The 17,247-nt window shown below is 50.1% G+C and overlaps 1 protein-coding gene and 1 pseudogene across 1 annotated transcript; one reads left to right on the top strand and one right to left on the bottom strand.

The window, feature by feature from the left end:
* Positions 1–4,162: 4,162 nt before the first annotated feature.
* Positions 4,163–5,704, bottom strand: LOC101764854 (annotated as a pseudogene).
* Positions 5,705–14,419: 8,715 nt separating this feature from the next.
* LOC101764451 (cytochrome P450 89A2) lies at positions 14,420–16,579 on the top strand. The gene has a single exon (XM_004982555.3). It carries the CDS (start codon positions 14,555–14,557, stop codon positions 16,106–16,108), a length of 1,554 nt encoding a protein of 517 aa, XP_004982612.1. The 5' UTR covers positions 14,420–14,554; the 3' UTR covers positions 16,109–16,579.
* The last annotated feature ends 668 nt before the right edge of the window (positions 16,580–17,247 follow it).

Raw genomic sequence — 17,247 nt, 5'->3', positions numbered from 1 at the left:
TTCGTTATGTAAAGATTAATTAATCGGGGTATTACAATTTCATCGTATGAAAGTGTCATTGTCAGGATTTGCGGATCGAGACTTAGACTAGTAAATTTCTTTTATGCGCGTAAGGCTTTGGATGGTGGCGTGGAAGACACGGGGTTAGACTGGTTTGGTCAAAAGAAGCCCTACGTCCAGTATCGAGGCAGCTCGTATTTCCCACGCAGGGTTCTGTAGTAGGGGTTACAGAAGGACGAGAGAGGGAGCTGATCCCAGGTCTCTTGAAGGTGCTTTAAGGGAGTGTGAGAATATGCTGTTGGTTCCGGGGAAAAAGAATACAGAAGTCCCCGTCTCAGGACCCCCGGTCCTCCTTTTATAGTGCAAGAAGGAGCCCGGGGTTACAAGTGAGCCGGGCCTCCCGTGGAGGGGTAGGCAGGATAAGCTAAGTAAGAAAAATAATCCGGGGGGGGAGTCCCAAGGCCGCTGCTCTTGCTCCGGCTTCCAGTCCCTGTCAGCGCGCCCGCCGAGGGAGGGCGATTCCTTCGTTGATGATCTCCCCGGTCGCCGTCGCTGTCGAGCGTGATGATGATTTTCAGCTTCGGCATCCGTGCCCGCCGGGGAGGAAGCCTGATGCTGCTGTCCCGCCGATTGCCGTAGGACCCGGACGTCACATCCCTGAGACTGCCGTTGGGCGCACGGGGCGCGAGAGCGAACGGCGTGCCCTTCTGCATCGTTCGGCGCAGCTCATGAGTACTTTGTGACGAATCGGAAGGAGCTGCGGCCACTGCAGCCCGCGCTGCACGGCCGTGCACCGGTATTCGTGATCGGTTACGTTGGGGACGCCACTCCCTTTTGGCTTGATGGGGCCGCGGAATATTTATGGCAAGGTCGACAGGGGGACCCACGAGATCGTTATCCTGATCCTCCAGTCCGCGCCCGAGGGGAATATCCGTTGCGGCGAGAGGTCGGGCGCTCCCGACCCTGGGGCCGCGGTCGGGCGAGGCGGAGTCCCTCCATCGAGGGGTCGGGATTGTCCGACCCCGGGGCCCTGGGTCGGGCGAGACGGAGTGGAGTGTTCTCTGCCTTCAATGGGCCGGATGTAATCGCAATTACCGCAGGTGGGCCTGGGCCTTTATGACTGTCGCTCTGAGCAGCATTGGGAGGTCGTTAATATTTCCCCCCAACAGAAAGAGTAAAATATCACTATGTGAATGGACACATAGTGAATGAACACAATGAGAACAATTTACGTTCTTTTTCACAAATTTGTGCTTATACTCTGTGACCGGTCATAGAATAACTTATTCTGTAGCTAGATCATAGAATAACTTATTCCGTTATTCTGTAGCTGGACCAACCGACCCAACCAGCCCAGACCCAACCACTGCGGCGCGTGCCCATTTGTCTGTCCAGCGCGAGGTATAGCTCCTAGTAATGAGCGGTAATTAATGTGAGCCAAGCTGAGTGAGCGAGCCATTTACTAGCTAATGAGCCGAGATGCAACCGAGCTACTATACCGGGCTGCCAGCACAACAGTTGCTCCCGGTCCGTGATCAGCGGCATTTACTGACATGCCTGGCCATTATATTTTTGTCTACACATGCAGATGAGAGTGCACGACAGTAGTACATGGTTACCAGGAAACGTGCTGAGCTATTGTGTTGTCTACGATACATGCAAGATGTTATGATAATATAAGAACCATGAACTATATATATATATATATATATATATATATATATATATATATATATTGTCTATGAAATTGAAAAGCCGTTTACGAGAATTCTAGATGCGCCATGATCAGTGCCCAATCCAAGTATTGGCAACCAGGTACATGAGAGAAATGCATATCTGATAGATGTGACATTTTGTAGTTTATATGTCCAATTTTTATCATCTGTGCAGTGTGACAGCAAACAGGGACTCCACGATATTGACTTGACATTCGTTTGTTGGGCAGCATGCAGCAGTATCTGGAGATGCGGCACCTGGTGGAGCAGCAAGCACTGGAACATGAAGCAGGGAACAGCTTCAGCACCAGAAATATCATTTACCTGCAATACCACACCCATCAATGAGGCAGGGAACAGCTTCAGGCATAAAGAAGCAAAGTGAGCATCTCAGAATATGACAGTATACTTTGCCTGTGGTTTCCTATGCATTACTGGAGGCAGTGTAGTAATTCGATCTGTATAGTGGATGCTAGTAAATTGGACATAATTTTATACTGACCTTTATACCATTCTTGTAAATGTCTTTGCCGTAAATTGTTGACACCATTCTAGTAATTCGGTGATGCTATTGTGGTAACCCATCATATAAGTGCTGGTAAACTACCAAGGCATTGTCGTAATTCTACTATAATTGGGCATCATACTATAGTGACTTTATCACACCGTTCTGGTAAAAGCCTTTGGTAAATTGATGATGCCATTGTGGTACAAAGTCATATTAGTCCTGTTACACTATAAAACGCATTGTTGCAAATTGCAATTCCAATATATTGGATTCTAGTAAACTAGGCATAGTAACTTGATTATGCCATATTGGTAAATGACTTTTGTGGTAACTCGATGGCACCATTCTGGTAAATTGATAACATCATTGTGTCCTAATTATTGTGTCGACTCATTGAAATTCTCATAACTATTTTACACTGCATTCATCTTGTCAATGTAGCAAATGGTTCCTTGGTATAGTGTGACGTCTAATTACCATAACTCTCCATCCAACATATCATGGCGCATCTAGAATTCTCGTAAACGGCTTTTCAATTTCACAAAATATATATGGTTCATGGTTCTTATATTCCCGTAACTTGTTGTGCACTTGCATGTATTGTAGACAACACAATAGCTCAGCACGTTTCCTGGTAACCATGTACTATTGTCGTGCACTCTCATATGCATGTGTAGACAAAAATACAATGGCCAGGCATGTCAGTATATGCCGCTGATCACGGACCGGGAGTAACTGTTGTGCTGGCTTTTTCTATGGAAGCCCGGTATAGTAGCTCGGTTGCATCTCGGCTCATTAGCTAGTAAATGGCTCGCTCACTCAGCTTGGCTCACATTAATTACCGCTCATTACTAGGTGTCGCGCTGGACCGACAAATGGCCACGCGCCACACTGGTTGGGTCAGTTGGCCTACACACACACACACACACACACACACACACACATACATACATATATATATATATGTATATGTATATATATGTATATATATATATATATATGTATATATATATATATATGTGTGTGTATATATATATATATAAAGAAGCCCTAGAAATTGGACGTCTTCCTCAATTATTTTCTATGCTATCAAAGAAATACAATTACATAAATTTTCAATTGTTTAAATAAATCTTCCAAATATAAATGTTCATGAGCAGAAGAACGTTCTGAAATATAATGTTGAGGTACATATGATTCTTGAGAAACTTAAAAGTTCCCAGATTTGTATACGCATACGCTCCACGACTAACCAAGGTTTGAATATGATACTCCTGTTCTATGATTTCCATTGTTTTTGGAATGCTCGAAGTTATTTGACATTTTTACTGATTAATAAAATTCCTTGAGTATATTCTTTAAGACAATGTCAACGTAGGAGGGTGCTTGGATACAAGCCGTTTCCACCACGCCGCATGTGCTACAGCACCGAAAATGTGGCACAAAAATCTGGTGCCTAAGGTTTGGCGAGAATTTGTGTGTGAAAAGTTGTGGCAGCCGAAGTCAACAAACCAACCAAGCAGCAGGCTTTGCAGGTGTGGCTCACCACCCGTGGCGTGGCGTGGCAAGCTGGTATCCAAACTGCCCCAAGTCTCGGTATCGAATCATTTCGCGACAATATACAATTATGAACTCACAAGATTAGTTCAGCAATCAACAATTGATCCAATCTGTGACACTATATTATTTCAAAATTCAATTATACAGGAAGACATGACATAGTCTTGACAAACATCCTGTAGTGCTACTTACTCTCACAGTCATGCGTTTGTAAAGGAAATAAACCATTGAGAACTGCATTAAAACAACGTTTTTGTGTTGACTGCCGTAAACTTCACCCTAGAGATAATACCATATGGGCATATGACCATGAAACTATAGACACGACACTGTAGTGTATAGACTTCTGAATAACCTAACTATAAATCTCGCAACTGAAGCTAACAAACATCCTCTTTAATTCCTGGGCACAAGACGGGGCCGGAGCGGCTTTTTCATGACGGTGGTGAACTCGCGTTTCTCAGCGAAGTCCACCTCGTCGCCGGGCATCTCCTTCCACTCGAACTCCTTGACCATGTTGGCCACGAAGTACTCGAGGTGCAGCATGGCAATGCTCAGCCCGGCGCAGATCCTCCTGCCGACGCCGAACGGCATCATCCTGATCCCCTTGGTGCCGGTCATGTCCACGCCCACGCCGTCGCCACCCTCCAGGAACCTCTCCGGCACGAACTCCATCGGCCTGTCCCACTCCTCCTCGTCCCTGCCCATCTCGGCCACCATGAAGTTCACCGTCGCGCCCTTGGGGATCAGGTACCCACCGACGTCCATGTCCTCCGCCGCCTTGTGCGGCAGCACGAAGTGCCCCGGCGGGTGCTTACGCAGGCCTTCGAGAATCACCGCCTTCAGGTACGGCATGCTGTGGATGACCTCCTCCGAGACCTCGCCCTCGCCGTCTCCGCACGTAGCCTTGATCTCGTCGTAGAGCTTCGCCTGGATGGCAGGATTCTTGACCAGCTCGGCCATGATCCACTGCAGCCCGGTGGAGGTGGTGTCGGTCCCGGCGTTGAGGAACTCGGAGCATAGCGCGACGATCTCGTCGTCGGTGAGCGGGCGGTTCCCCTCCTCCGGGAGCGTGATGTCGAGCAGGGTGTCCACGTACGAGTGCTGGAACGTGGTTTCACTCGTCGGCGGCCGGCCTTCCTTGGCCAGCCTCTTGTACTCCCGCCGCGCGTTGATCAGCGGCACGAAGAGCTCCGCCTGGCGCCGCCGCAGTGCGTGCGCGTCCCGGAGGCGGCCGCGGAAGAGGTGCTTGGTGACGGCGGGGAAGAAGAAGAAGACGCTCAGCTTCCTCGAGATGTAGAGCAGCCAGGCACGCTCGGCGTCCTCGATGGCGCGCACCGCCGGCTCGTTGAGCCGCTCGCCGAAGCACATGAGCACGAGGAGGCAGAACATGGTGTACTGGAACGCGCCCATGATGTCGCAGGGCGCGCCGCCGTCCCCGGCCTCCCGCAGCTTCTCCAAGAGGACGCGGCGCACCCAAGCGCGCGCCGGCGCGAACAGCCGGACACGGGACGGGTGCAGCGTCTCGGAGACGAGGTTGCGGCGGAGGAGTCGCCACACGGCGCCGTAGTTGGCGCGGGTGATGATGTTGTCGGTGACGCCAAGGAGCGAGCTCGTGGCGGCGCGGGGCCGGTAGGCCAGCGCGGGCGCCGGCGCCCACGAGCGCGGCGTGCGCGAGGCGGCGGTTCGCCACGAAGATGGTGAGGCGGGACCCGATCCGGAGCGTGACGACGGGACCGTACCGCCTGAACAGCCGCAGGAGGAGCGGCTCGACGTCGGCGGCCGAGTGGCGCAGCCACAGCAGGTTGCCGAACAGCGGCACGGCCGGCGGGCCGGGCGGCAAGCGGCGGCTCCTGCTGCTACGGAGCAGGACGAGGAAGGGAATCAGGATGGCAGCGGCGACGAGGAGCCAGGTCTCCATGGCGTTCGCGTTCGCGCGGTTGCTCTACTCGTGTCGCTGCGATGAGACGATGAGGAGATGGGCATGACCGGCTTTCCATGATCGTTTTATAAGGCGCCGGCCGCCGGCGGGCAATCCTGTCGCAGTACGATTAGTTCGGATAAACGCAAGGTGTCCGTTGACGTGACGACGGCACGCGAGCAATTGAAGAGCTTCGATTGTAGATAACTATTTTGGGTCGGACTCTGGCAAGTATTTATTACAAGATAAATGGGGCTGTCTACGGGGCACTCGAACCCTGACATCTGATTTTTATGGGCCTAGAATATAGATCGAATGGTAGGAGTCTTTCTTCAACCTCCAAGCATTTGCTCCGTTTCTTTAACCATGTTGCTCCGCCGCCACCCAGATGAGCCGCCGCCCCCTGCCCTCCCACCCAGACGAGCCGCTGCCTCGCTGCGGCGGGCTAGGATCTTGCCGGAGGACCCCATCGGTCCGCCAGTGCGGCCCTCCAACGAGACCCTAGCCCGCCCACGGCAGCCACCTCCTGCTCGTCCCGCCGCCGCTTCGTGCTACCGCCGTCACCCCCGCTGCCCGCCTCGCACCGTCACGTTATCACCATCGTCGCCCCTACCCTTACCTGGCCCAACCGGCCTCCTCCACCACCACCGGCCTCACTGGCCCCGCGACCGCCACCTCCACCGGGCAGGCCTGCCGCCGCCGGGTTTCCCTCTAAGGCCGTCAATGAGGTCTTAACCCCCAAAATCCGGAACCCCTGACCCCCGAACCCCTAACCTCATTGGAGCTCGCCAAACCTCGTCGGACCTCACCGAGCCTCATCGGAGGTGGGGAAGATGGGTTCAACAGGAAGAAGAGAAATTCGAGTGTCAGCTTCAAACTGCTCGAGCCCCAAAAGAAATATTAGAATATTTTCATTGTGCACTTGAGAACCGTGTTAGAGGGAGAAAGTTCAGGTCCTCCCAAGGGTTAGGGTGCTACTGTGCTCCGAACCCGCAGATGCACCTCAAAATATGCATAAAAAATCATCTAAAAATTTGAATGGATAATTCTTGCCATCTTCTACCGTCATGATAAAATTGAGCATGAACAAAAATTTGTGCAAGAAGAAAAAAAAAAGAAAAATCAGTGCATTAATATTAACGGGTGCAAGTCCAGTTAGATCCGCAACTATTCTGCTCTGAAACCTGAACCCGTGGGTTAGGAGCATGGTAGCACCTGAACCTTTCTTGTGTTAGAGGTGCTTCTTGGGAGGATGGGAGCACCAAAACCTGCGGGAGTACCAGAAGGGTTGCAGTACCCGGTTGCTCTCTTAGCACACTCGTAAGTGTCTAATGTATTTGACGTGAGCTTTCAGCTCCGTGTCGATGTAACCAACTTTCTCGATTTCATTTCATCTTAATACAATGATGTTCTCCTCCTACGCCTCCATTTCAGAGTGACAAGAGCAAGACGGTGCGCCGAGCCGCTCCATGCCCCTACCTCCTCCTCCTAGTGCGCTCGCTCCCTCCGAGATAGCCTGCTCTTGCCTACCGCTCCCATTGCTCCCGCACTCTCTCTCATCTAGCCTGTGCAAATCATCCAGGAGCATTCTGTCGCGGCGGCTTGCGACCGTGCCCGCTGGCCGGCGACCACAGTCGGCGCTAGCAGTCGATTTCTTGCCTCTTTTTGCTGCAACTAGTTTCCTGATGTGCTGACTTTTTGCGGACTCAAAATCTTGGTTGCTTCAACCCACCAACATTTGACTACACATGATTCTTTGCTTCTCCCTGTTCGTTCGTGCTGCTTATTGGGTTTAAGCAGCTTGAGGCCCCGTTTGGACCAAAGTTTTTACACAGGAAAAGTAAAGGAAACCAAAACGGAGGAAAGCAGAGCGTTGGGAACAAAAGAAACAAGCTATCTAACTGTAGCCGCAAACGATTTCGTAGGACAGAAAACATCTGGTCCCACATGTGTGGTTTTCTTTTCTTAAAACCCAAGTCAGCTTCGGCACCGATAACAAATAAGGACAACATATCTATTAGGAACTCTTTAACCAATAGAACCAATCCGAGTCATTAAATTATAGGCGTACCAAATAGGCGCCGTAGATTTTTAACATTGATTATCAGTCATATTTTTCTTCTTTTTCCGATTATCGTGCTAATTTTTTAGGACTAATAGATAATCCAAATATCAAACGTTCGAGGATTAGCAAATCTGACTTTTTAAATCCTCTCGGTTAACGTGTTAGTTTCTTTTGACATTCCTTTATTAATATGCAGATAGATAGATATAAATATATAGATAGATAATTCTAGATTGTTGTTAGTGACTACTCGTGCTCCGAGTCCTCCTAGGCACAAGTCACGGGCGTAGCGGCTTCTTCGTGACAACGGTGAACTCCCTCCTCTCGGCTAAATGAATGAAGACGGTGAACTCATCTACGCCTCGCATAGATGAATAAATATGGCGATATCCAAAATCAAGTTGGGATTGAGATATTCTAGTTCGATCTTGTAGTAGTTGAGAAGACCCCGGAAGAAGTCGCCGCTCGGGATCCCGAATCTGCGCTCAAAGAAGGATGCGAAGAGCACCGTCTCCGTCTTGTCCTCATTGGGGAATTTCTGTCTAGCGGTCGCCTTCCACTCGAGCAGCGCCTTGGCCCCAGGAGGCTCCGGTCGATGAGTGCCTCGATGCGCTCCTCCGTCATCATCGACTTTATCCGGTATGTGGATGGATCTGGTGCATGTGCTTGGGCCATCCCTCGATTTCTACTCCCTGTGACTTGGATCTAATAACCGCGAGGCTCTTGGTTCGCATACGGCAGCGCAGCACCTGACTTGGGTGGCGGTGGAGGAGTGCGTGCGAGCAGATTGGAAAGCACAGTGGTGCGGCCTAGGGTTCACGGATGCGGCAGTGGTGTGCTCAGTGGACTACGGCAGCGGCAGCGATGCGAGTGTGGCTAATGGAAATGAAAATGGAACCGCAGCCCTTGGGCTTTTGAAGGACGTGATGGCATAACTCTAGTGACGGAATGTGCGGGTTTTCTGTTATTGCGGCGCACACGTTGGACAGAGTCCGCGGGTTTTCCGTTATGTTTTTCGCGGCGTGCCTCCATAGCTCTGCCAGTCCTCGCGCTCGTACTCGGGGGCTGAGCGTTTCCTTCAGGTCGGCGTGACTTTTATGGCATATAAACATTACCCTCAAATGTGAAAGGTCTGCATTAGATGTTTGGATTTTATACATTGCTATGCCTGATTCTTGCTAAACACATCTGTTTGAACGTAAAGTTTGCCACAAATTTCAGAAAAGAACCGACACGGATTTTTGATCGGTGACAATAGGCTGCGTTCATGATAAGATTAATGTTGCTGGAAATGCAAGAGGTTTGTCAGACTAACACGAGTTGAGTTTGATAATTATTCCTATTTTCAGACTAGCAGAGGTTGTGAGACTAACAGATTTTGTGAGATCAAAGACATCAATGATTAACAATGGCAGGGGTAAGTTCTTTCAACCATCCCTGAATGGAGTCAATCAGATCTACTCATTGTTGGCTACACAAAATAAGGTAATTGATCTTCTAAGTATACATTATGGACAGGTTCGTGATTTTGGCAAATAATGCTCATGATTGGATATAGCACGGTGAATTTTGTCACTGTTTTTTCTTTATTTTTCAAGCACATGGCATCATCATATCATTAAAAAATATCCATCGAAGAGGAAATGAATAGATGTGTTTATAGAACATAGAGAGGAGCCATTGACAAAAAATACATGATGTGCTTCTTGTTTGAACTTTTGTGAGGTTTCACATGATTTTTCTCTTTTAAAAAAATCATTCATATCAATTCAAAAAATTTCTTAAAAATGATTCATATCTGTTCAAAATTAAAGGAATTTATTTGAGTAATGATGTACCTGAACATTGATTATGATCCCTGGAAGTTATAGGCATATTCAGATGAAGCCGAGCCATGCTTATTAACCCATCTGTGGACTTATAACTGATTAGTTCCTTTTGTTAGGAAAATGATACACCTTTTTAGTATAAAGGGCCAGCAAAATGATGATGCAGCAACTGCAAATGGAATGCCTGCTGCTGCTAAGAAGCGGAGTTTAAAGAGTTACAATAATAGGCCAATTACATTATCCTACCATTTAACCAAAGTTTTTATGGCTTTTCTTGGGAAGATTGGATATGCAAACCAAATTCTTTTTATGCCACTTAGTTTTTTTGGTGAAATTTTGTATCAGGTAGAATTTTCTGGACTTCCTATTGCTCAAGTGCTACCCAGTGTCATTCAACATGAAGAAGCATGAGATTGCCATGTCCAAGTGGTCAGGAGCAATAACTTGAGTTGCTAAGGTACAAATTTTACTGTTTGCAGTTTCTATTTCTAGATACTTGTCAGCTAATGGTTTGGTCGATTGGATTAGAAATTCTAACAATTTTGGGCGTTATCAAGTTAGGAAGGGATTCTTGATGGACAACAAGTCTCAGAAGCTTGCAATGTAGCACTGGTTCAAAACTGATGAGCATCAATTAAGATATATTTTAGATGTTGAGACTTTATACTGAATTTTGATGAGCAAGGATAATGTTTGATTCTATCACTGCAAAATATGTTATCAGGTTAGGAAGGGATTCTCTGATTAATGGTTTGATTCTATCCTAACCCTAAACCCTAATCTGGATATACAAGATATGTGTATGAGATCCTAGCTGCAAAAATCGTTTGTTTGTTTGTTTTTTGTCTCTAGCCATGTGAGATGCAAAAACAGTTTATTCAGATGCCTGTTAAGGGCAGCGTAGTAGCACATGTATTAGGGTCATATGAAAACAGGTGATGTTCTTTATGACATTGTTTCCAGCTTTTACAAAAAAAAAATGTATATACCAAGCTACAAGGATTGGAAAATGATGACTGTCAAACATGATAATTTTTTTGGACGTCAGCATTTTTGTAGTTAATATTTGGTAAATTTATGGGACAGGTGTGATCTATATAAATTTTGCATTCTAAATATTTAAGTTATTAGAGCCTGCCCTTGTCTCTATATGAGGGATCCTGGCCATTGCCCTTACCACAGTCGGCAGGGTGGCAATGGAGGAGACCTATGCCATGCCGCTGTAGGGCACGCAAGTTGTTATTGGCCCATACCTTGATGAGAGCTTGACATCAGGGTCGATCCAGATGAGAGCTCGCTCCTAGGTGGTGTTGAACTGGTGTTGTGTCGACAGTTTCCCAAGTGCTCAGGAACTGGTGTTGTGCCCAAGTCGGCAGATGCGAGATACAGATGAGAGCTCGCTCCTAAACCCTGAGCAGACAAGATAGGCCAAAGGGATATGCTGACATATGTGCTCCGAGCTGCACATTAATGTTTTTTTAATGTAAGTGCCAGGAGCTCTGCCTTTCAATACATGGAGCTTTCTTTTGTTATGTTGATTGGTTTCCTGGAGCACTGATGATAGTTGGGGCAGCCGGGCTGGATGTGCTCTAAGCTGTGCATGTCGTCGCAAATTAACTGTGGTTTTATTTTGCACATGGGGGCGTCAAGAAGAAGCTGGAGAAGGAGGAGTTGCTGGACTGGGAGAAGTACATGAAGGAGACTAGCAAACATTCACGGAGCTACAGATCTTGCTTCTCACTTAAAGTTAGGCAAAATTGCTTGCTTTTTATTGTGATAAAGCGAAGTCCATTCACCAGTCCTGATTGTAGGGAAATTATTGAGATGATTTTTCTCCATTGTATTGTGTGTGTAGAATGCGCTGCTTATGAATTTTATTACGTTGTAGTGTTGGAGCATTGTGCTGTGTCTTTACAACACATGACTTTTTTGGTAAGAGGACTGGCATGGTCTGAGGTGAAACACTTCATATTCCAATCCTGGTTGTCCTTGTACTTAGTTCTTATGTTGATCGGTGTGCTATGTTACTTTATTGCCTCACAGGAGTGATGAGTTGACCATATAAAGTTTGTGTCCAGGGACATAAAGGTATCTACTTGACTCCTGGTTTTTGGATTACCAATGTAGCATCACTGATTGGCCGGCGTGCGGGAGAAGTTGAGGCGGTGTGACGATGGAGAAGGGAAGGTAGACGCGCATGATTAACGGAGAGGAAGTGCGGGTACACGCAGGTGGGTAAGCACGAGCACGCGGTGACAAAAATAATGGCAAAACGGCAAAAACATTTTAGAATCATGAAAAAATTTCGTTCCGCTGGCTCTTTCGTCACACCTTCGGCCTAACAGATGGACCCTCTATGAGGGGTAAGCAACTCCAAGAGTTCCATAAAAATTCTTCCCCAAAATGAGGTACTGGGAGGTTATGCTAAAAAAAATTCCCCCAAAAACATATCAGACAAAGCAGAACGCTAAAAATTATCCCCAATAATTCAAAAAAGACCACATCATCATAATTAGGCCCATTTACACCCGATCCAAATTGAACAGCTAAATTGGTCGTATCCTAATCTTTCAGCTTAGTACTAAGTGCTAAAATCGGAGAACCCGACCCTCTAGTATCGGAGATGGTGGAGAGGACCATCCTAGACAAAGATCATTGCGCCACAATTTCAAGCCAACAAATATTATTACAAAATCGTTTGCAAAGATGGAACAAAGAGCGAGAACAACATTGAACCTCGCTCTCAGGTCTCAGCTAACAAATATTATGAATCAACGAAATAATAAGATTACAACTTCATAAGAATTTGAGAATTTGTGTTCTCTGAAGTCATCATCAGGCATCACCATAAACACAGCATATACAAAGACTAGAACTGCAATTGACTAATTTAACACATCCTAGACGTACTCCTAGTATACGGCATCAGTAGTAGCACCAGTAGGAGAAGGTGAGCTAGCGCTGGATGCAGGCGGCACTGATCCTGCTCGCGCGCCAGGAACACCTGTTGGCAGCACTCTTCTGGTACGGTGACAGCGTGTAGTCCGGTGAGGGGGCAAAGCTCGATAACGGTGTCGCCGGTGTGTACTCCGATGGTGTCGCCGGTGTATACTCCGATGGTGTAGCTGGGGTGTACTCCGAGGGCGTCGCCGGCGTGTACTCCGCAGCTGAAGAGGTGCCGCTCGATGGGTCACCGGAGTACACTCCGACGATGCGGCACGACGCGGAGGAGACGCCGCCAGGGGGTAGTGATCCGAAGATGAGGATAGGGACAGGCAGCATCTGCATCGCTCACCCACCCCGAGCACCTGGATCCTTCCGATCGAGGCCCACCACACCCGCTTCACGCCGCCCACCGGGGAAAAGGTGTCGCTGCCACTGGGCACCGCGCGCTTGCGGGTCACTACCTCCACGGCCAAGCAACTGAACCTAACAGATCCGGCGAGGGATTCGATCGCCGAGGGGCGCGGAGAGAGAGCGGCAGCGGCGGATGATGATGAGTCTGGAGCGTGAAGGGGGAGAGCCGGAGGGGAATTGCACGGGGCGAGCAGGCGGCGGCTAGCGCACCTGTAGAAAAAAAACGAGCGGGGGAGCAGGATTGGGGAATACCGCGCGTTGCGAAAATATGCGGGGTGAGGGGGCATTTTTCCACATCGCCAATCTTTTAGGAAAATTTTGGATGGACTGTTGAGCAACTCCAAAAGGCTGCTAATCTTACCCCAATACCTTCTTCAGGGGAAAAAAGAGAAGGAAAAAAAAGAACTCGAACAGTCCACCTAAAACTCCCCAAAAGATTGGCGACACGAAAAAAACACCCTCGCTGCGCATATATTCGCGACGTGCGCTCTTCCCCAATCCACCTTTTTTCTTGGGCACGCAAACCAGGGCATCGGCCGGCGGCGCTGCGCAGTGGCCGCCCCGCCTTTCTTACCTCCGCACGGGCGTGCATGGCTACAGGCACCTCCTTTGGCTTCCAACGACAAGCACCTGAGTCTCCGCATGCACGATTCCAATCGAGTTGGAGGGTTTCGATTTGATTGGAGTTGGAGCTCGATTGGATTCGATTCAGGAGGGGAAATCGACGACCGCAAAGGTTGAATCGAGTTCCAGCATGTTCAAATCGAACTCCACCATCCGCAAATCCCCTCTTCCTCGACAACTCGTCACCCACAACCTTTGGCACGGCAACTCGGCATCACCGCGTGCATGAAGACAGAGGTGAGTCAGGCTGCAACCACACTACCACAGTGGAGCTTCGGCCCTCGAGTTGCACGAGCGCGGCACCTACTAGGAACTTGTCTCAAGGAGGAAGATGACCGGCATATCGGGCGCTGACAAATGGATGCGGTGGACACAGAGAAGGAGGTGACTCGAAGCATCGCCTGGGCAGCTGGGCCACCGACGCCCTTTGCGCAGCCTGCTACATGGAAACGCATCTCATCTGCGTTTCTAGTTAGCCAGGTTTGCGGGCTCGTTTTGCATTGTCGACGCCAGGCTAGTGGGTTGTGCATCGTCCGAACAAAGCTAAGGGGTCCAATTATGATGATATGGACTATTTTGAACTATTGGGGTTAGTTATTAGCGATCTGTTGTGGGGTGATATATTTTGGGGGGAAATTTTTTTTGAAAAGCCCCCGATATATAGTTTTGGAGAAGAATTTTATTGAAAGAGTCCCAATATATAGTTTTGGGGAAGAATGTTTTAAGGTTGAAGTTGCTCTAAGGAGGTGTAACATTGGGATCAATTCTCTCCCTATGGATCGCACAGCGCCCCCGCTAATCACCTCCACGTGGAACACTCCCCTTATAAAGCGACGCCCCACAGGCACAGCCCGCCTCCACACCTCCGTCCCAAGCAACGCGGCGCGGCGGTTACCATCATCGGCGCCGGCGCCCTGATCAGACTCCGCGAAGAGCACCCACAGGCGGGGATCCACAGGTAAGCACGCGCCAGACATGGACGCGCCCCAGCACCTCCTCCTCGGCGCGCTCCTCTTCCTCCTCCCCGCCGCGCTCCTACTCGTCTGCGCGCGGGGGAAGCGCCTGCGCCTCCCGCCGGGCCCGCCGTCCCTGCCGCTTCTCGGCAGCGTGGTGTGGCTCACCAACTCGCCCGCAGAGATCGAGCCCCTGCTTCGGCGCCTCTTCGACCGGCACGGCCCCGTCGTGGCGCTCCGCGTCGGGGCGCGCCTCTCCGTCTTCGTCGCCGACCGCCGCCTCGCCCACGCGGCGCTCGTCGAGCGCAGCGCCGCGCTGGCGGACCGCCCGCGGCTCGCGTCCGTCAGGCTCCTCGGCGAGAACGACAACACCATCACCCGCGCCAGCTACGGGCCCGTGTGGCGCCTCCTGCGCCGCAACCTCGTCGCCGAGACGCTGCAACCGTCGCGGGTGAGGCTCTTCGCGCCGGCCCGCGCCTGGGTGCGCCGCGTCCTCGTCGACAAGCTCGAGGAGCCCGGGCCCGACGCGGCGCCGCCCCGCGTCGTGGAGACGTTCCAGTACGCCATGTTCTGCCTCCTCGTGCTCATGTGCTTCGGCGAGCGCCTCGATGAGCCCGCGGTGCGCGCGATCGCCGCCGCGCAGCGGGAGTCGCTCATCTACCTCTCCAGGAACATGACCGTCTTCGCCTTCATCCCGGCGGTCACCAAGCACCTCTTCCGCGCCCGCCTCGACAAGGCACGGGCGCTGCGGCGGCGCATCAAGGAGCTCTACCTGCCGCTCATCAACGCGCGGCGCGAGTACAGGAAGCGGGGCGGCGAGCCGAAGAAGGAAACCACGTTCGAGCACTCGTACGTCGACACCCTGCTCGACATCAAGCTCCACGAGGATGGCGATCGCCCGCTTACCAACGATGAGATCATCCTCCTCTGCTCCGAGTTCCTCAACGCCGGGACGGACACCACCTCCACCGGTCTCCAGTGGATCATGGCGGAGCTTGTCAAGAACCCAAAAATCCAAGAGAAGCTCTACGACGAGATCAAAGCTGCCACCAATGACGACAAGGAAGAGGTCTCCGAGGAGGATGTCCACAAGATGCCGTACCTCAAGGCGGTAATCCTCGAGGGCCTCCGGAAGCACCCGCCGGGCCACTTCGTGCTGCCGCACAAGGCGGCGGAGGACATGGAGATCGGCGGGTACCTGATCCCCAAGGGTACCACGGTGAACTTCATGGTTGCCGAGATGGGCCGGGACGAGCGGGAGTGGAAGAACCCGATGGAGTTCTCGCCTGAGCGGTTCCTTCCTGGCGGCGACGGCGAGGGCGTGGACGTGACGGGCACCAAGGGCATCAGGATGATGCCGTTTGGCGCGGGCCGGAGGATCTGCGCGGGTCTGGGCATGGCCATGCTCCACCTGGAGTACTTCGTGGCAAACATGGTGCGGGAGTTCGAGTGGGAGGAGGTGCCCGGCGAGGAGGTGGACTTCGCCGAGAAGAACGAGTTCACCACCGTCATGATGAAGCCGCTACGCCCGCGCCTTGTGCCGAGGAGGACTCAAAAGAGTATGAGTACTCACTAGCTATCTAGAATTACCACGATACGTAGCAGAGTGATTCTGTAGTTTCTTGCTTCGTGATGTAAATAGCGATGAAGGGTACTACACAATAATAGCCGTCAAGAATTACAGTTCTTCAATAACTGGCAGGGAGATTGTAATGTTCGTAGATTGGTTTCATGATTTCATCTTCGTGTTGATTGTGGATGATTTCGCGAGTAATGGAAGATCTCTAGCAGACTAGCCAAACTATGCCAGTTATTAGACAACAGAGATACTCTTGGATAACTGAATTGCTGCTGCATGTGTCTTCAGAGTTGAGATGCTCTCGATTCACAATTTCCCATTTCCGTGTTGAGCAATCAGAAGTTTTGTAGCAGCTGTTGAGATTTCCGGTTATTGCTTAGCCTCACTAGCAGAGTGACTCTAATTGTACTGTTTCCTGTTCAGTTTCATCACGATGAAGACTGCGGATGATTTGTTCAGCGTTGTAAAGTCTGCATTTCCAGTTGGACGAACACAGTGCTCGCGGATAGCTGAACTGTTCAGAGGTGTGTGTCTTGAGTTGATCTCGACGACTGCTCGTTTGCATTTAGCGGTGTAAACGGGACGCGGAACGGTCGTCAAGAGTCATCAGCGGAGCGGGACTGCTATGGTTGTACAAGTCGTAACCTGCCTTTTCGATGCTGTATCTTGTACTAGCAGGCTTACCCATTCTTCATCAGAGCCCGTCCACAATCAGGCCTTGTTTAGTTGTCAAAATTGGAAGTGTCAAAATTACTGTGCCGGCACTATAGCACACTGAAGCGTTTCGTTTGTATTTGTGAATTATTATCCAAACATTGACTAATTAGGCTCAAAAGATTCATCTCGCAAAGTACAACAAAATTGTGCAATTAGTTTTTAATTTTATCTACATTTAGTACTCCATGCATGTACCGCAAGTTTGATGTGATGAGAAATCTTCTTTTTGCATAGTGCTAAAGTTGTGAGTTGGGAGCGAACAAGGCTCCGTCTCGATCCGTCGCTGTCGTGTTGAAAGGTTCAATTCCGCGAAGCATTGAAAGGGTGTGCATCGAGTCGTGTTGGCTGAAAGTTCCATATGGCATCCAGACCGTACGAAGCTGCAGAGCATGGGCTCGGGGGGGGGGGGGGGGGGGGGG

Source organism: Setaria italica, chromosome IX, assembly GCF_000263155.2.
Source record: "Setaria italica strain Yugu1 chromosome IX, Setaria_italica_v2.0, whole genome shotgun sequence".
In the NCBI taxonomy this organism is placed as follows: Eukaryota; Viridiplantae; Streptophyta; class Magnoliopsida; order Poales; family Poaceae; genus Setaria; species Setaria italica.
The sequence above is the reverse complement of the archived record's forward strand: the minus strand, read 5'-3'. Positions and strand labels throughout refer to the sequence as shown.